A 19,475-nucleotide genomic window follows, 5' to 3' on the forward strand; every position below is an offset into this window, starting at 1 on the left:
TCACTCCCACTGTTCTGGGCAGAGGCTCTTTCATTCCTTGGTTCCCTGTTCTTGGGAATCACCTGGGGCCCTTTCCTGGGGGCCTGGGCAACCTCTGCAGTGCAACCTGGGAAAATCTCCAGGATACCAGGCCACTGGCAGAGGGCGTGGGGCTCAGGGCGAGGCCCTCCACTATGTGCTGCAAAGGCCACCTCTGGGGGCTCTGTTGCCCCTGGCTCCAGGCACGGTGAACCCACCCCCTCACCCACCCTGAGAGGAACGAACACGTCAGGGCTCTGGGGCAGCCAGTGCGCCTAGAGAATAAAACAAGGATGGTGTCTGATTGGTGTCTGAATCCCCAGTGCGGGTCGGAACTGAGCCGTGTTTAGTAACCCCCCAGTGAGCTCGCTGGGTCTCATTTATCCTCCTGAGATGGCAGCTCCTGAGGACTCAGAGGGTGAGGGAGACACTGGGTTTCAGAAGACCCCTGGCCCGGAGGGAGAGACACTGTTCACTAGGCTGGGGACTCTCTGGGGACAGGAGGTGGCAGGAGGGTTGAGCTGAGCGGGGAGAAGGTGACGAGGGGGTGGGTCAAGGGATGGTGGCAGAGCACAGAGGCCATGGAGTTTGCTGAAATGAGTCCAGATGTCCAGACGTGGAGTCAGAACCTCTGGATTGCGTGACCTTGCAGGAGGCCGTCTGAGTCACATCTGTAAGGCGGTAACAACCCAGACCACAGGAAGTGATCAGGAGCGTGGAAGGAAATAAGCACGTGGCCTTGCTCCGTGAACCGTCTAGTCCGATGGAAGGGAACCACAGTTACCATTATCATTGCTGAGCCAAACTTCAGGTTTCTGGGGACTGTGGCCCCTCCGTCCCCCTACCAGGGAAAGAACAGATGACATAGCCCCCTCCCCGCCCCATGCCCCACTTAGGAGGCCTGTCTGTCACTGTGCATCATCACGTAATCAGCACGCTGCCCTGACCACTGAGCTGGGACGTTTCCAGAAAGGTGGGCGGTGACACTAAATGTCTTGTTTATCCAGCAGGGAGAAAAGAATGGACAAGAAAGATACAGCCAGAGCCCTGGGCTCCTCAGAGCCTTAGCATAGACGTCAGCTAAAGATAGTAAGTTTGGGAAACAGGGACGCTGGAAGGAATGTTCCATGTGGTCCCCAGAGTCCTGAGGCCCAGAGCTTCACCCACCAGTGACCCCTGGGACAAGCAAGATAGCCTAGCCTTGCCCCCCGCCGACCCCCCCAATCCCCCCCCGCCTCCCCCCGCCGAGGCCTCCCCTTGCCTCTGGATCAGGACCACAGGCCCTGGGTGTGACAATCCCACTGTCACTCTCTGACCTGAGAAAAGTCACTTGAGCTCCTGGGGCTCAGTTTTCTCATCTGTAAATGGGGACCACGTGGTGTGAGGTTGGTGGATAACTCAGGTCAAAGGTCGGCGTAGAGCTCGGACCACACCGAGGGCCCCTCACATGGACACTGGCCAGTCTCAAAATTAAGGGCCAAGTTAGACCTTCTAGAACAAATTTATTCCTGAGCGTCCCTCCTTGGGCACAGAGTGGGCCCGTCCCCGCTCGTGTTTCCCAGAATTGAGCTAACAGAGAAAGATGAACCACATTATCTGCAAGAGGCCGTCCTGGGCTTCTGATAAAGGTGTCTGTCGGGCTCTGGGGCTGAGGAGGAGGGGAGGGCTCCCACAGATGGCCGTGCTTTCTGTTATTGTCTCTGGGGAGAGGTGGGCAGAGGTGGGCAGAGGTGGGCAGAGGTGGGCAGAGGTGGGCAGAGCCCCAGCTCTGCTGCAGGGCAGCCCCTGACAGCCAGACGCCCTCCTGGGCCTCCAGAGAGATGGACAGAAAAGGGACTGGAGGAAGGAAAGAGCATCTGTTTGTGCCCAGAAAAGGCTTGTCTTCTCCCCAAGAGACCGGCTCGGAGGCAAATGCAGCCTAAATCAGAAGCACTTAGAAAAGGCAAGGGGGCTTCCCTGGTGGCGCAGTGGTTGAGAATCCGCCTGCCAATGCAGGGGACACGGGTTCGAGCCCTGGTCCAGGAAGATCCCACATGCCGCGGAGCAACTAGGCCCGTGTGCCACAACTACTGAGCCTGCGCGTCTGGAGCCTGTGCTCCGCAACAAGAGAGGCCGCGAGAGTGAGAGGCCCGCGCACCGCGATGAAGAGTGGCCCCCGCTTGCCGCAACTAGAGAAAGCCCTCGCACAGAAACGAAGACCCAACACAGCCAAAAATAAATAAATAAATAAATAAAAGAACGTGAATTTCTTAAGAAAAAAAAAAGGCAAGGGTTGCTGCCATGTGTTGAGACTTTACGGTAGGTTAGGAATTCTACATCGCAATCCTCGTTGCTATCATGCATGAGTGCCATTATTCAGATTAAACACAGGAAAGGCTAAACAACTTGCCCAAGATTGCACAGCTAAGACATGGGAAACCCTAAGCAGTGGGGCTCTGGAGCCTACAGCTCCAGCCACAAAACCACGAGACAGCAGGAAAGGAAACAGATTCTAGCTGAAGCATGAATGATCTTGTTACCATAGAGCCATGGCGGGCAAGGGACAGTCGCTAGGGGAGACTGGGCACCATCTTACCAAGCCGACTCCCATCTGCCCGAGAAGGTTCCACATTGTTTCAAGGAGAACTGACACACCCTGCTTCAAGGCAGTTAGGATAATATGACCCTCTGCCCTGTCACCACACTCCCCCAGCCCACATTCACGCCGGAGACCTCAATTAAATCTGTTCCTGGGGCCCAGTGCAGAGCACAGGGGTGAGGAGGAGCTGAAGGCAGGCGTCACTCAGCCTCCTCTGTCCCAGTGTGATTTGACACATCTGCCCAGATGTTCCAAGCGCTTAAAGGAACAGCCTCCTTAAATCCGCAGGTTCTGGTGTCTGTGTGTGTTTCGTTGGGGTGCTCCCACCTCCTTCCCTTCCTTTGCACTGAGCCCCCCAAATCCTAGACCTTTGGGTGGAACATCTGTTGCTTATGCACTTCTGTCTGACCCTGGCGTCTCGCTACACTTCCCTAGCCCCCTGGGCACACAAAGGGAGGCTCTTCCGCAAGAAAGGAGCTTTAAGGGACATCTATCTTACCCTCCTGAGTCTGCTGCCCACGTTCAAGGCAAAGGCATTATGCCTTGAGCCAATGGCTGCAAAGAAGAGGTGAGAGTGGAGAAGGGTCTGACATCTCTGTATCTCTTCTCGTTGTGGGGGAGAATAAGGAAGAGGTGCAGAGAAACAGGTTTGTAGGCTGGGTGTAACTGTCAAAGCTCATCATGGTGGCTACAGAGTTTGTTTTCTCTTCTCCAGAGTTTTCAGTTTCCTAAGTATGGTCTTGGCGCGCGTGTGTGTGTGTGTGCGTGTGTCTGTGTGTATGTCCTTCCTCTGCTCCTGTGATGCCGTTGAGTCATAACAATAACGCCTCCTAGCCAGATGGCAAGGCTAATTTACACTTCCCAGCTTGATGGCTTGATGCCGCGGGACGCTAGCTGTGTCCCCTCTCCAAGCCCTCTGTCCCTTCCACAAGCCAGTTGCTCCCCAGAAAGCAGCTGCGGCTGAAGGCAAAAGATGTGTCAGGTAAGCGGGCAATGAGGAGTGAGTTTCCGGCAGCAGACTGCCCCAGGCCCAGTGCAGCAGATTTCTGAGTAGCAAGCAAAATCCCAGCTGAGTGCCATCCAGGGAGTACTCCAGCAAAGAAAAACTTTTCTTGTTCAAGGCCACCTGGGGGCTTCCCTGGTGGCGCAGTGGTTAAGAATCCGCCTTCCAATGCAAGGGACACGGGTTCGAGCCCTGGCCCAGGAAGATCCCACATGCCGTGGTGTAACTAAGCCCACGCGCCACAACTACTGAGCCTGCGCTCTAGAGCCCGTGAGCCACAACTACTGAGCCAGCATGCCACAACTATTGAAGCCCACATGCCTAGAGCCCGTGCTCTCAACAAAAGAAGCCACCGCAGTGAGAAGCCCGCGCACCGCAACAAAGAGTGGCCCCCGCTCGCCGTAACCAGCAACGAAGACTCAACACAGCCAAAAATAAAAAATAAATAATAAAATAAATTTATATTAAAAAAAAAGGCCACATGAAGTTTATTGGGAGAGAAGCTTGGGGTGAGAAGGCTTATAGTTCTTGAAATGGAATCTATAAGAAATTAATTACATGGAAATTTGCAGAAGAGAATGTTTTCCCCCTTTTTTTGAGCAAATATTTGGGCTAATGCTAGCAATCACCTAGGCCACTCACTTTATAGAACAGAATGTAAAATCCAGAGAGGTGAAGTGACTTGTCCAAGGTCACACAGCCAGCTACTAGCAGAACCTGGGACAAGACGTGAGCTCTTCTAAGCCCGGGGCAGTTCTTGTTCTACTAAGTGGGTGGTTTTTCAAGCATTTTATTTTTGTAAGCAGGGGAGTCCTTCCCTCCACCCTCTAAAGGAAACTGTACAAGATATTATATAAAACAGATCAGGTGGTTCTGTTGTGGTTGAAGTGGAGAGAGGATCCCAGAAGCCCACCTGCTTTACCTCTTTTAATGCAGTTCTTGGGGGCATTTCTGGGAGACCTTGAGGCTTCACGGCACTGTCTGAAAACCCCAACACTAATCCTAGCAATAGTAAACCCTCAGTACATAGTTTCCGTAAGATACCAGGCGCTCTTTTAAGAGTTTTGCATGTATTAGCTCATTTGCTCTCCAAAAAAGCCCCCAGGAGATCCTACACCAGTGGGGTACAGGTTCTTTACAGAGCTCCCTTATCTACATTTCCTGGCAAAGAGCATCTCTTGGAACTTGGGCTCTTAAAATGGGATCTTTACTAGTTGAGGATGACCTCTTGCGTCCACACACCATCCCCACCTGGATGATCCAGTCCTAGCACCCTATCTCATCTCCTCCTCCCTCCTGCCCCTCTTTTCATTTCACCATTGTCTCCCCCTTCCCCAGAGGGGTGGAAAAAGCACGGCTCCAGGTGGGGCAGCTTTTTAGCCTTGCAGAGTCCACAGGCAGCCTTGCTGGTCTTATCCGAAGGCAAACTGCTGGCTTGTGGGTGGCGTGCAGCCTAAAGATACGTTCTCTTTGGCACACGCAGTCATTCCAGTCACGTTTACTGCAAAACTCCTCCCCAAACTACCATTTTACTATGCTTCTGGATTCCACGGGTCTCAGGAATTTGGAGAGAGCGCAGAAAGAATGGCTTGTTTTTGCTCCATGAAGTAAGGGGTTTCAGCTGGGAAGACTTGAAGACGGGTGCTGACTCAAGGGCTGGGGGCTGGAATCACCTGGACCATCTTCACTCACCTGTCTGGTGGTTAATGCTGGCTGTCATCTGGGATCCCAGCTGGGCTGTCAGTCGGGACACCTAAGTGTACCCCCTGCACACGGGATGGTTTGGGCTTCCTCACAAGATGGCAGCTGAGTACCAAGCTCAAGCATCTCAAGAGAACCAGGTGGAAACTCTATGACCATTTATGACCATATTAGTTTCCTAGGGCTGCCGTAACAAAGTACCACAAACTGGGGAGGCTGAAACAGCAGGAATTTACTGCCCCACAGTTCTGGAGGCCAGAAGCCCAAATCAAAGTGTCAGCAGGGTTGGTTCCTTCTGAGGTTTCTAGGGAGAATAGTTTCCATGCTCTCCCCTAGCTTCTGGTAGCCTCAGGCAGTCCTAGGATTGTAGCCTCATCTCTCTAAACTCGTCTTCACGTGGCATTCTACTTGTGTCTTCACATTTTCTTCCCTCTGTGCGTGTTTGTCTCTGTGTCCAAATTCCCCCCTCTTATAAGGACACCAATCACATTTGATTAGAGCCCACCCTAATGACCTCACGTTAACTCGATTATCTGTAAAGACCCCATTTTCAAATAAGGTCATGTTCACAGGTGTTGAGAGTTAGGACTTGGACTTCTTTTGCAGGTGGGTGGGGGGAGGAATGATTCAACCTGTAACGTGATCTAGCCTTGAAAGTCACATAGCATCACTTCTGCTGTAGTCACAAGCCCCTCCCACCAGATGCAAGGGAGGGAACATCAACTCCACCTTTCCATGGAGGAGTGTCCAAGTTACATTATAAGAAGAGCACATGAGATGGGAGATACTGTTGTAATCATTTTTGGAAGATACAATCGGCCACAACAATGCTTACAATCGGCCACAACAATGCTTAAAGAAAAAAACATGTATATATATTTTTTAGTTGCTAATATCTAAGCAGAAGGGGGAGTCACATAAAATGTGGATTTTTTTGGGGGGTGCCGTGCCACATGGCTTGCGGGATCTCAGTTCCCCGACCAGGGATCGAACCCGCAACCCCTGCAGTGGAAGTGCAGAGTCTTAACCACTGGACCGCCAGGGAAGTCCCCAAATGTGGATTTCTGGCTCGTGAAGAATAAGAAGAACCTGACGACACGGGGCTCTCATTCCCCCCGGCAGCAGTGAGAGCTGCCCCTTGTAGGAGGCTGTCGGGTTCCGTAGTTGACCCACTTCCTGAGCCTCCCTCTTCCCAGGCCCAGTGTCAGTTGACATCTAATCACTGTGCGCGGCTGCGATTTCCCTCCCACTCCGCCTGCCGCTCTCCTGTATGTCCTTGCTGCCCACTCCCGGGGCGTCCAGGCCATGCAGAGGTAGCTTCCTGGGGGCAGAACTCCCCCTGGGGTGAAATCCTGGTGTCGTGACTGGAGCAACGCCACCCCCATCCCAAGGGCAACAGAAAGGAGCCGGCCTCTGATTCATGGCCCCCGTGTCTGCAGGACTGGTCCAGGCAGGAGCACGAGGCCAGACAAGCACAGGCAGCTGGCTGATTACAGAGGGCAGGGTGACGCGAACAGACGGGGTCACAGCCACCCTCGCGGGGCCGCAGCAGCCCACCGCCTCCGCCTGCCCCCCGCCCCCGCACGGGTCTCCTTCCAAGAAATGACATGGGGGCTCCTTCTGAGGAGGTTTCCCTGCCTTCCCACTATGCCCAGCCATCCACATCTTCTAGAGCCTTCCTGGATCTTCCTTGCTATGGGCCAAGTCCCTTTACAACACATGCCACTAAAGTAAACAATGCCAAGGTTGCCGCTCATATTTCAATGTCATCCCAAGAGCCTTGAACTTGAGCAATGACTTTCTCCCCAGAAGAGACAGTAGAACAGAAGCAGTCCAGGACCAGGAGTCAAGTAAGGGGCTCCAGCTGGGGTCTCCCACAGGGTGTGGGTAGGCCCCTTTACCCTGAGGACTGCCGAGCTCCCTTTAAGCTGGGACACACAGTGTTTGAGCTTGGACAGTCCCCGGGCGTTGGGGATGTCACTGAAGACAGTGGCCCTGTCACCTGGGGCAAGTTACTTGGGCCTCTCTGTGTTTCCATGCCTGCCTTTGTAAGACTGAATGAGTTCATTGATGCAAAAAAGTTAGGAAAGTGTCTGGCTAAGTGTGAGCTCTTATTTATGTGTGTCCTTGATTGCATTTGGGTGTCCTCCAGGGTTGCTCTGTGGTCAGGTCCTAGTAGAAGTGGGGGAATGTGGATCTTTGCCTTCAGAGGGTGTGTGGTCCCAGGTACCAGGATAGAAGCCTGCCCAGTCTCTCCACCGACCAGACACCATGGCAGGTCGAGAAGACAGGTGGGTCCTGCCCCCACCCATGTATGAGCCCCCTGCCCTCCCTCTGCTCCCCAGCCGCTCTCCTGACCCCCTGTGCTTACCCGGTGACAGCACAGAAGGGAGAGAGGCCCCCAGAGTTCCGGTCACCAGCATCTGTGATTAATATTCTGCAGGTTGGTGGCCGGTGAGGGTTTATCCTGACCTCAGGGAACGACTGTTGTTTGGCTCTTAGAGGTGGAAACAATTTGAGAAGGGGAGGAGGTTGGGAGAAACAGGAAAACAAGCATCCCATAATTGCCAATGTAATTCAGGGCTGGCTGGTGCTTTTCTACAGAAATCTAAGACTGCTGGGGAAGGAGCGGAAAGGAGGCCCGAGGTCCTGGAGGTGCCTGGTCCTGGGCCCCTGCCAGCCTCTGTGAGTCCACTGAACCGAAACTCCCAGAGATAAATGTTGCACATCCGTTCCCTAGGGCTGCCATAACAACTGACCGTAAATTGGGTGGTTTAATTCTCTAACAGTCCTGGAGGCTAGAAGTCCAAAATCCAGGTGTCAGCAGGGCCACACTCCCTCTGAAAGGCTCTAGGGAAGAATCCTTCCTTGCCTCTTCCAGTTTCTGGCGACTCTGGCAATACTTGGCATCCTTGGCTTGTGGCTGCATCCCTCCAATCTCTGCCTCCGTCTTCACGTGGCCTTCTGTGTGTCTCCTGTGTCCTTTCCTCTCCTTATAGAGACACCAATCATTGGATTTACAGCCCACCCTAATCTGGTATGACCGCCTCTCAACTAATTACACCTGCAAAGACCCTACTTCCAAATAAGGTCATATTCTGCAATTCCAGGTGGACGTGAATTTTGGGGGGGACGCCATTCAACCCACTACAGCACCCTCGACTACCTCATCTGGGGTCACACCACAACCCTGTAAATTTCCAGAAAGTATCGACTAGACCAGGAATCATCACCTCGGGTTGTTTTGTGTGGCCCAGGGAACTAAGAAGAATGTTCACATTTTTTAATGATTCAGCAAAAATTAAAACCAGAATGATATTTCGTTACGTGTGAAAACGATAGAAAATTCTATCTTCAGTGTTCGTAAATAAATCTTGATTGGAACACAGCCAGGCACATTCATTTAGGGACTGTCTCTGGCTGCTCCCTCGCTAGGAGGGAGGCCTCGTGGCCCCGAAAAAGCCTGAAACATTTACTATCTGGCCCTGAATGGAAAAACCTTTGCCCAGCCCTGAGGACATTGTTACCGGTTATCCTGAAACAATGTTTCCTGCCTGGCCTGTGGCCACCCGGAGGATGGAGGTCTCTCCAAGGGCCCAGGTCTCCTCCTCCAGACCCAGCAGCGTCTGAACCAGGGGAGAGGCCGCTTGGTGGTTAAAGAGGGGGCACAGTGGAGCCAGGGGGGCCTGGGGTGGGATCCTGGCTCTGGCACTCACCCAGCAGGCAGGTCCCTCGCCTCTCCGCGTCTAGGTGTCCTTATCTGCTAAACGGGGAAGTGGTGAAATTCCTGCATTCCTGGTAAGCCTGCTGTGAGGGAGGCAAGGCTGCAGAAAACGCCTTCAGCACAGTGGTGGGCGGGGCTCTAGTCGACAAAGATCAGCTGGTGTCATTTTGTCCTGCGGCTCCAGCTGGCTCGGGAGGTTACAGGCCGTAAAAGTCAAAGACCTTTTTACATTCTCTAACCTACCAGAAAATCCCACCTATCCTGGTGAAACCTTCCTGAAAGCCTCTTGGGTCTAATTCCACTCCTGATCAACATTGAGAAAAGGGAGGAAGGGGAGCATCTCTCCTCTGCTTGAGTGTCAGAGTGGGACTTTCCAAGGGGTTGTCACCATCAGCAGGCACAGGTGCTGAGGACCCACCCTGCGCTGTCCCCCAGGGGAGCCTGGCCTGGATGGATGGTGTCCCAGTGCCCCTGACTTCCCGCTGAGTTTGGACCACAAGGAACCCCAGCAGGAAGGTGGAAGACAGAAGGAGAGCCAGTGGGGAGAGGCTGGTTCTCCAGCCAAGCTGCCCCTGTGTGATATCTGTCTCCATCCCGCCTTCTCTGTCTGCAGGTTCTAGTAACTTCCTTCACTGTCTGCCACGGCAGGCTTAGGGTGGTAGTGGTACCCAGCTGTCCCTAACCCTGGGTCCAGCAGTGCCCCTTCTAGCTCCCCCAAACCTTAGCACGACGTGGTGAGTGGTCTTTTTATGAAACTCTCCTCTAATGATCCGAATCTGATTGCTCTGTTGCCTTCCAGCATGTCTGATACACGGCTCTAGAAAGGCAGTTTAAGTCTCCCCTGCAAAATCCCCCAAATTTCTAAGATGCAGAAGTTTCCTACTGACATTTCCAGCTGGGAAGAGTCCTGAGGCAGGGTAGAAGATGGTAAAGGAGTGGAAGTCGGGACTGACTGAACCAGAATTGTGCTTGAAGCCAGGAGCTCGTCGATGATTCCGCATAAATGTCATTTTATCCGCAAACAACAGCAATAATCCCTTACGTGTGTAGCGTGTTGTATGGCTTACAAATTATGCTCACGGGTAATCTCCCTGCTAACACCCACACGCTTTTGGTGAGGGATACGGTGCAATTTTCAGCATCCCCCTTTTCTGGAGGAGGAATGCCCACACTTGGTATATAGTGAGGATTTGCGCCAGGTGGCTGATTTAACAAATAAAAAATAGAGGATGCCCGGTTAGATTTGAATGTCAGATAACGACACATAACGTTTTAGGATAAATACGTCCCATGCAAAACTTGGTTTGTGTTTTATCTGTCAACCCTAAGTTGATCCCAGCTTTGCTACATCCAAGGCCTGTGTTTTCTGCCATATCAATTATGCTGACCAATAAGATTCCTGAAGATGGCCTAGCACCAGCCTGGATTTCCCCCAGATTTCTACCAGATGTCACAAACAATTGGTCAGTCTTGGGGAGCGGGTGTGGAGATGGGTGTGGGGAGATTCTGTAGAAGGAGGATCTATCTCTTGTTCTCCTAAGCAAGTCTATTAACAAGACCCCCTCCATCAGAAAAGTCTGGGCAAGGCTGTGTCCCCAGACATTCATGCCTGTGTCCCGGAGCCCTCGGTAGGGAGAACTGGCCTGGGGACAGCACAGACCCTCAAGTGGCAGGACGAAGCATCTGAGAAAGCTATAAGGGGGATGAGATTCCCTCTGAACCTGGGGTCACAGCATCCCCTCCTGGCTGAGGCCGAACTGAGCAGAAGATCCAGCGCTGGATGAAACCCGACTTGCTGGCCCCTCCATACCACTCAAATCATATTTGTGTCCAGGAGATGGTCCTTGGGTCCTCCCAGACCTTCAACATGGCCGTCCCTGGGCCCACCTGTAGGAGGCGCTTCTAGCTGAGCCAGCAGGCTGCCTCCATTGTCAAGTACCAAGCATCAGTAGGAGGACCAGATCATTTATAGAGCAAAGTGAAAGGCAGCGCCACAGACAATTACAGCAGGAAAATAGGTGCAGAGCAGGACCTGCGGTGGCCCTATTCATCGGCTACTTTATCTGGGTCCCACAAGGCGCCGCTGAGCAGATTCCAAACCCTCCAAGACTAGGAGGCTGCAGGCAGTTGGAACAGAGGGGAGGTGCAGCCAGCCCAGCACCCCCCGCTGTCCTGCAGCAGCCCCCCACGCCCAGCTGCCACGAGAAGGAGACCTTCTGTTCAGTTCGGAGTCAGGTCGGTACTAGATTGGTCCCACGTCCACGCACTAGCCTCCAGGGCAGAGTCCAGAGAGGTCACGGCCGAGGGTGTCCCTGCCTTCAGACCCTCTGGAGCAATGGGTGATATTCTTTGGGCTTTGACGTCCTGTGTCCTCCGGGGTAACCTGGGCCCTGGCTGAAGCTCTGGCTAAGTAGGAATAAGCCCCAACCCGAAGGGCTTGGTTGCCTGGGACGGTCAACTTTGGGAGGAAAGTGAATCAAACACTATTTAGTTATTTCCATTCCCAGGGTACTGCTTAGCTGCTGAGCAATTGGCTTTAGACAACCCAAATGGCCCCAGTGGGAAGTGGTAAGGCCTCCTGGATTTCCTTGGGGCCTCTCAGGGCCAGCATTTGAGAAGGGTGGGTGTGGTCTGTGCTGGGAGCTTTGGGGCAGGTGGTCAGCCCTTCTTGAGTCTGATGGAGCCAACGGGCTGACCAAGCGGGAGCTGACTCCTGAGGCCTGCCCCTGACCCATCCCCGCTTCTTACACTGCAGCCTAACACGACCTCCTCCATGCCTGTAACCTCCAGAGCCAGCTGATTTAAGTGATTCCTCCCTGCCAGAAACTAGGATAACAGAAAGAAAAACATTGGTTGCTTTCTCCATCTGCAGACTCCAGCCAAGCCTCATTGCCAAAGTGCTTTGCCATCAAGATTGGGAAACTGAAAAAAAGCAGCTCTCATAGTTCTGGACCTGCCCTTCCACGTGCAGGACAGAGAAACTGGAAAAGGGATGGTCAGGATGTCACCTCCGTCTAAGAGGTTATTTCCCTACGCTTCATTCGTTACATGAGTCTGTGGTTGGAAAAGGTAGAAGTTGCACCCATTCCACAGATGCGGTAGGCGAGGCTGGTGGAGGTTGAACTCAAGTTCAAGCTCAAGCTGGAATTTGTGGGAACCCAGGTCTGCCAACCCCAAGCTCTTTTTGGTTAGCCTTGCCAGTCAAAAGTGCTTTTCCTGGTTGGTAACTCGGGGATTTCTAAGAGAAGAAATCTGAGAGGTCTCTTTGATGTTTTCCGGGTGAGGTTACCTTTGCTCAGTAGAGAGAAGGAACATTATGTATAATCCAAGCCAGTACATTATATCACCAGATGTCTCCTTGGCTTTGGAAAGCACCTTCCTTTCCCCTCCCCCTTCCTTCTCAGCAGATTTACCTTCCTCATTGTTTTGGTGAAAGGTATTGTCTTTTTTTTTTTCTTCCCCCTAGTGTATTTGACTGGTATTGTTGCTGGAAACAGCCAAGGTCCATGCCCACTGGCCACAGTTAGGGAGGGGCCAGTCTGGGATTAGAAATGATGAGAAAGAAGACTGGAATTCCAGAATACCATGAGGCTTCTCCCTGGTCTAGAACAAACACACTTCTACCACCAGGAAGACACGCTTCTGATGGTCCAAGCCTTTCCTTCAAATCTCATTATTTCCTTGGATCTTCCCGTCAGTCTGGTTGGTGGTAGATGACTCGTTTCCCCTGAGAAAACTAAGAGGCACTTCAAGGGGGCAGTGAGGGAGGGATTAGGAGTTTGGGATTAGCAGACACACACCACTATATATACAATAGATAACCAACAAGGACGTACTGTATAGCACAGGGAACTGTACTCAATATTTTGTAATACGCTGTAAGGGAAAAGAATCTGAAAAAAAAAAAAAAGACATATATGTATGTATAACTGAATCACTTTGCTGTACACCTGAAACTAACACAACATGGTAAATCAACTATATTTCAAAAAGAAAAAAAAAAAAAAAGAGGCATTTCAAGTCTCAGTGTGCAAGTGACCATTCTAGAACCAAACCCACACTTCTGACTCCAGTTCCGGAATGTCTTCCCCTTACTACCCTTTAACCAAACATCCTCAAATCAGTTGTGTGGAATCACAGCTAATGTGGGGCTTGGGTTCCATATTGTGTATAATGTAAAGATTATGGGTGGTCAAAATTGCCCTTGAAAATCCCTTAACCACCTTGAAAACTAGTCATAAAGTACATTGTGCAGGGTTTGTACTGTAATACATACAGAAGGTCTCTTATCTGACCTCCACTTAACAAATATTAGCCATATTAATTGATTCTCTCTGCAAAACATGAAGAAACCCATCATACCCTGGAAACTGAAGGCTAATGTCCTGCCTTCTGTGATGCCCACACTCTCCTGCTCCTACCAAATTGAGTTGTATGTTTACAGAGAGTCACTCATCACTGTTCCCAAACTTGTTTATGCCAGTCATGCTTTTTATAGTAATTATGTAATTTAATGAAATATGATGTAAGTGGATAGGATAAGCGGGCAGAATGAAGACAGTTATTTCTTTGAAAACTACATCGAATGCTTTGGGAAAGGAGTACTTTGATAAAGCAAAGTTGCAAAAATAAAAGAGTGCTGAATTAGTCAGGGACAAGAACAGTAAAATATTAGGGAAAGAGTAATAAAATCTAGGATTCTGCTCTTATATCAACCCATCATTTCTACTCTGGTAAGTGGAGATTCTCTGTATTCACCTAATTTTAGGGGCAGCAGTTGGTCCTGTGACTTCTCTTATGGATCTAAGAAGAGGTGTTGATTTTTCCATTTGCTTAGTTTTCCACCCGTTGTTAGGACGGGCTGGCACCTTCCAAGCTCCTCACATGCCAGAAACTGGAAGTCTCCACTTCAAAATTTCTGTATATTTTTGCTTTACTTTAAAGAGATAGAAACTGGAGTTCACTGATGATATATTATAGATGTGTAAGAAACACCAGAACTCTACACATTGAGCCCATTCTCAAAAAAAAAGGAAAAATGCTGTACCCAACATGAACAGATTGGTGGATGAATTTACATTTGTGAGTTTTAAGTAAAAATAAAGTGGAGAAGGTGCATACATAATAGGTATTTTAAATTCCCTGCTTTAATTGTTTTGATTAGTTGAACGGCCTCCCTATGAATAAATGTCTAATATGCATTAAACAATGTAGACTATATAAAATAAGTGTACTGTGTAAAACTGAGTGGCTTTACATGTACTATTACTTCTCCTTCACTCTCTCTCTGCTATCTGAATCCATCTGACTTAATTTATGGGAGGTAAGCGTGGTCTATTCTAACGCCAGTGTACTCAGAAATTCAGCGATTCCAGACCTAATTCTAAATCTGGGTGGATTAACTATGTTAGATCCACCAAACGCCAGGGTGGTTCTTATTACATCAAGGTCACTAGGGCCTGAGGTGCTGGCTTTGTCGAAATTAAAGTGAAAACGGGCAAGAAACTTGCCTTCACACATCGGAGAGTCAGCATTTGTCTCTAGAGCCAGACTGCTTTAGGACAAATCCTGGCTTTTCTAATTCTCAGGGGCAAGCCACTTACATTCTCCCTGATCCAGCTTCCCTCTTAGGGGGTGGGCACAAGCATGCCATGAGTTAATCAATGTAAAGTGATTAGAACAGTGCCTGGCACAGGGTGAATGCCATACAAGCGTTAGCTATTGTTATTACTATTATTATTAATCATTACCATTTTGCCTCTAACTGAGAATCTGAGAAGTTAATCTGAGAAGTAATCTGAGAAGCTCTTCTCTTAAAAGTGTAAAATAAATAAAACAGTGAATTTCACTTGAAGGCACAGATGATCACTCACCTATGAATTAAGAAAGCAGAAAAACTTAAACCCCTGACTCTGCAACACCACAGAAAGGCTAAAAAGGGGTGTTTGGGGACCAGATTACTTGAGAGCAATGTGGGGCTGGGGATCCCCATTTATCCTCCAGGGAGAAGAAGAATGAACGTCGCTTCAGGACTCCAAAAAAAAAAAAAGTTTATTTATAAAATACTGACCAGTTTGACGGGACATGGGACTTCTCGTGGTATATATTTCAAATCAATTTTTTTGTCACCTTTCATTCAAAAAATAAACCTGCTAACAAGCTATATGACATATAGATATATATATATATATATTTTCTTACAGATAGACACCTGCCATAATGAATACTCTCCCCATAATTTTTCATTGTATCTTTTAAATCAAAAAAATAAAGATTTGTGTTGGTTTTTGTTTTTGGAGTCTGTATGCGTAAAAGAAGGTAACACATTTAAATGCTTTTGGTTATTCTTACAGAAACAAAGAGAAGGGGGGTGGTCCCAAGAGGGCACCTGTGCTCAGGTGGTGGTCAGGGTTGCCGCTGCCCAGGACCACACAGAGGCACTCAGGGGCAGGCGGCTGTTGTTCAGATGGTCCCCCCTCCCCCTCCAGCCCCTCACCGAGTGTGGGCACCTTCAGATGTGCACCACGGGAAGGTGAGGGAAGCCCCTGCCCAGAGTGGGCTATGGGGAGGCTCTGGCACCTTTAAAAGCTCTGCCCAGGGAGGTGTGGACAGAGACAGAAGGCCTCCGGCCAGCGTGCGCAGGGCGGGGCAGCCGGCAGCACCCCTGTTTTCTCTGAATCACGGCAGTGTCAGGTGGGGTGATTGGAGGAGAGGCAGCCTGTGTTTGCAAACTCCCTGGAGCCCTGGGAGGAAGGTGCTTCTGGAACCCGGAGCAGCTTTTTGGTTCAGCTTGGCAGTCTGGGTGTGGAGCTGAAGTGAACACAGGAGGGTGTGGCCAGGAGGGCAAAGGCAGCCCTGGTGTGCCAAGTGTGAGCTGCGGGGTCCAACACCAGATTTCCCGAGGGCACAGAGAGGCAAAGCCAAAGGAGCCAGGGAGCGAGTGTCCCGACGTGAACCCGCTTCAGGTGGTGTCACACAAACACGGGTCCTGGCATCACTGGCTCAAGAAACCAAAGGTCAGGGAGGCTCCCTGTGACCCGTGGGCAGTGCCCACGCACCTTTCCAAAGCAGCCAGGTGTCTGGATGGGGGTCGGGAGCCTCCGCTGCCCCAGCAGGTATGTAAACAAGGGCAAAGAGATGTCCTCTTAGAAATCCAGAGGTCCACAGCTGGGGACCTGGGCTTCCAGATGTGGCTGGGGCAGTGGAGGCTCCGTTTCAGGTGGGTGGGGATGGACTGAGGCTGGGACTTTCACCTCTGCCCGGCCCGCCTTCCCAGCTCCTCTAAGAGCTCTGCCCTTTCAGACAACAGAACCCAGCCCGCCCCACGTGTGCGAGTGACTTAGGCTGCCTGTGCCCCGCACAGGAGACGATGTCAGCCCTCCGAGGGGGCTGCGGACACACGGACGCTGTGCATTCTGTGTGTATCTGCGTGTGTGTGCACGAGCCCAGGTGCGTGTGTGTGTCAGCATGGGTGTGAAGGAGCACGTGGGGAGGGGAGGGCAAGCATCTTAATGCACAAGGTGATTCACGGAACGCAAAGGGAATTTGGCCTCGTGAAATATATACACGCGTACAGAGCGTTTCTACTGACCCCTGCTTCCTCCTCCCACATCCCTCCCTGGCCTTCGCAACAAGAACCGGGAAGGGCTTTAAATGGTTCAACACACAGCAGATAGAGAAAAGGTTGAGACTGTTGAGGGGTGGGGGGAGAGAGAGAAGCACAGAGAAAGCAGCAGGTCATCACATGCCCCGCAGCTGTGCATGTTCCCCGAGGGACACGCCAGATGTGTACAGGGGCAGAACCTCAGGCCTGTGTCCTCCTTTGGGGGAAAGACTGTGCTTCCCTTTCTAGACCCCCTTAGTGGAGAAGCTGCTGTTTGGACCTCGGAGCCGGGTCAGCCCGTCTACGGAGCCATCTTCCAACTTCTCCCCATCACGTTTCTGGGGGGTCCCAGCGCCTGGGGAGGAGCCCAGAGCTGGGTGTGCCCTTTCCTCAGGCCCCTGGCCCAGCTTCCAGCCCAGGAACCTGATTCGGGGCGGTGGGGAAGGGTATAGGCCCACTCCGTCCTTGGCTTGCTTCCCAAACCCTCCGCTGTTCTCCTCACCCCTCAAAACGGGGCGTCACGTCCTCCCAGGCAGGGCAGCGGTGCCCATGCTTGGCACCTCCAGGGAGCCCTGCCCCACTAAGGGGCCCCAAGATGCACTAAACGTGCCCCAGCCGGGCCATGCCCTCTCCCAGAGGCAGCGGTCCATCCCCGACCCTGGGGGGATGGGCCGCTTTGCAGGGCCGGTGGGGCGCACCCAGGGACTTAGCTGGAAAGGCTCCTCCTTAAACTCCTGCATCCGGAAGGTGTGAGTTGATGGGAAGATGCAGGCCACCAGAAGTAGCTTTTTAAAGCTCTGTCTCCCAACAGCTATAATCGTCCCTTGGTCCCATCTGACCTGCTCCTCCCGGCCAGCCTGGCTGTGCATCTTGGAAGCTTGTGCTCAGTTTGGATGGGGCCCCTCCTCGCTCTGAGCTCTGGCAGGCTGAGCCGAGTCTGGAAGACATTAATGGGGGTTGGGATGGTCTTTGACTTTGTAAATCGGGTGCTGGGAGATCCAGCCTCGGGACCAGAGACTTGGCCCGCCCCTCTGGGCTCCTGGACTTAGGAGGCGGGGGTCTTAGCCACAGAGGGCTATGGGTTGAGAACGAGGGACACAGATCTGAAAGTGAGTGTCCTGCTGACTAGGAGGACCCAAAGGGATTTCTCTTGGAGAGGATCTCTGGACCCTTTTCCTTGCCAGTGCATGCGTGTGTGTGTGTGTGTGTGTGTGTGTGTGTGTGTGAAGGTGTCTATCCAGGGAGAGGGGCGTGTCTGCCATGGTGATGCCTCACCCCCGTTTAGCCCCTCAGCCCCACAGAAGCTGAATTTCCTTGTCTCTGTAACTCCCTTTTCCCTCTCCCTTTAAGAAGGGGGTCAGGTGGTACCTGAATTGGAAGAAAGGGAAAAGTCCAAGCTTCCTCCTTCCGGTCCTGACTTCCTGCCTTATGCCCAGTTTTCCCAGTGATGCCCGGCCAGTGCCCCCATCTCTGCTCCCCCAGTTCATCTCTCCTAGTCTGTGCTCAGGAAAGTGAATTCAAGGAAAGGGATGGCTGGGTTCAGTGGCAGGGGGACCTCTCCCCAGCCCCTAGGGGCCCTCTTCCTTGGGTTCACAACAGGAACGTCTGTTAGGAGCAAGGAGCTAGCTAGGCAAATTCTCATCCTTCAGCTGGTTTCGTTTTTCTAAATAAACCAAATGCTTGGTGGGGACATTGAACAAGGGAGGGGGTAGTGGAGGGTGAGGGGCAGGGCTGTACAGGGTGGGGTGGGAGTGTGGGTGCAGGGGGGAGGGGAGCTTTGCCCCCAGGGATGCCCATCCCGGCGCAGCACCGGCCAGCAGCGGGCCCAGGGCTCCAGCACATGCCGGAAGGGAGCAGCCGGCTGGACGTCCAGAAGGTTCTTCACCCCCACCAGCCACGCCCGCCTTACAGCCCTCCGGTCTTTGCCTTCCCTCCCTCCCTCCCTCCCTCTCCCTCCAGGGGCCCAACCCACTCGTGTTCACCGCAGCCAGCCCCCCTACTCTGCTCAGCCCCCCCGAAGGAGCAGCAAACCCCACAATCTCGAAGCCACACATGTCCTCTCGTGGTTTTTCTCCATCCTTCTCAACACCGGCTTTGCTGGCCCTGGAATCTCTGGAAAAATAAACTCAGGAGGTGAAAAGTTGACTTGGTTTCTTGGTGTTTCTGTTTTCTGGCAGGCGGTGCGAGGAGGGGCGGAAGGGGAGTTTGGTGCTGTGTTTTCTTTCTCTTTCCTCTTCCAACAACGAGGATGACATCAAACAAATGATGAAAATCCTGCTATAGGAGCCCGGGAGCCAGGGGCGAGGCTGCTGGGGGGACGGTAGAGGGTGCTCTGCTGACTCGGGGGGTTCGGGGGGTTTTGGGGCGTTGGGGTCCGACTGGCCTTGGGCCGAAAGAGGCTGCCCTGCTGGGCGCTGCTGCCGTTGGACAGGGCAGTGTGGTCTGGCTCGCCCGGGTCGCTCTCCGTGTAGCTGTAGGCCTGGGCCCGCGAGATCCCCTTCTGCTGCCGCCTCCAGGAGTTGTAATAGGTGGGGTCACTGATGTAGTGGTTGACAAAAGAGTGGGCCTTCTGGGGGCTCGGGTCGACCTCGTACTCGCTGTCGCTTCCCTGGGAGGGCAGAGAATCGGGGTGTCAGTGGCCGCCGGGGACAGGTCAGCAAGACCAGGGCTGACAGGCACAGAACACTGTGATCTGAATCTCTGCTCAGCTACTTCCGAGCCCGGGGCTGTGGGCCTCTCAGCCCCCTCTCTGCCAAGGGGGTATAACGCCCACCTTCCTAGGCGCCTTCAGAGCTCATGATGTGTATGAAGCCTCTACCCCAGGGCTGGCACAGAGCCTGAGGACCCT

General features: G+C 52.3%; 1 protein-coding gene and 2 long non-coding RNA genes across 4 annotated transcripts in view; 1 reads left to right on the top strand and 2 right to left on the bottom strand.

Annotated features, from left to right (window-relative positions):
* Positions 1-1,339: 1,339 nt before the first annotated feature.
* Positions 1,340-3,970, top strand: LOC309618011. Its single transcript, XR_014238242.1, has 3 exons — positions 1,340-1,728; positions 1,759-1,960; positions 2,284-3,970. It is a non-coding gene; the product is annotated as an uncharacterized lncRNA (long non-coding RNA).
* Positions 3,971-7,046: 3,076 nt separating this feature from the next.
* On the bottom strand, positions 7,047-14,286 carry LOC309618472. Its single transcript, XR_014238504.1, has 2 exons — positions 9,017-14,286; positions 7,047-8,292 (listed from the first exon to the last, which is right to left on the bottom strand). It is a non-coding gene; the product is annotated as an uncharacterized lncRNA (long non-coding RNA).
* A 771-nt stretch (positions 14,287-15,057) lies between these two features.
* The window catches only part of SDK2 (sidekick cell adhesion molecule 2), a 266,979-nt gene continuing 262,561 nt past the window's right edge, over positions 15,058-19,475 (bottom strand). For both annotated transcript variants that reach the window (XM_082371682.1, XM_082371681.1), the window contains one exon: positions 15,058-19,235. In XM_082371682.1, coding sequence (XP_082227808.1) covers positions 18,882-19,235 — 354 coding nt within the window. In that variant the 3' untranslated portion in view covers positions 15,058-18,881. The remainder of the gene's footprint in view (positions 19,236-19,475) is intronic.

This window comes from Balaenoptera borealis (assembly GCF_965194805.1).
Source record: "Balaenoptera borealis genome assembly, chromosome: 20".
NCBI lineage: Eukaryota > Metazoa > Chordata > Mammalia > Artiodactyla > Balaenopteridae > Balaenoptera > Balaenoptera borealis.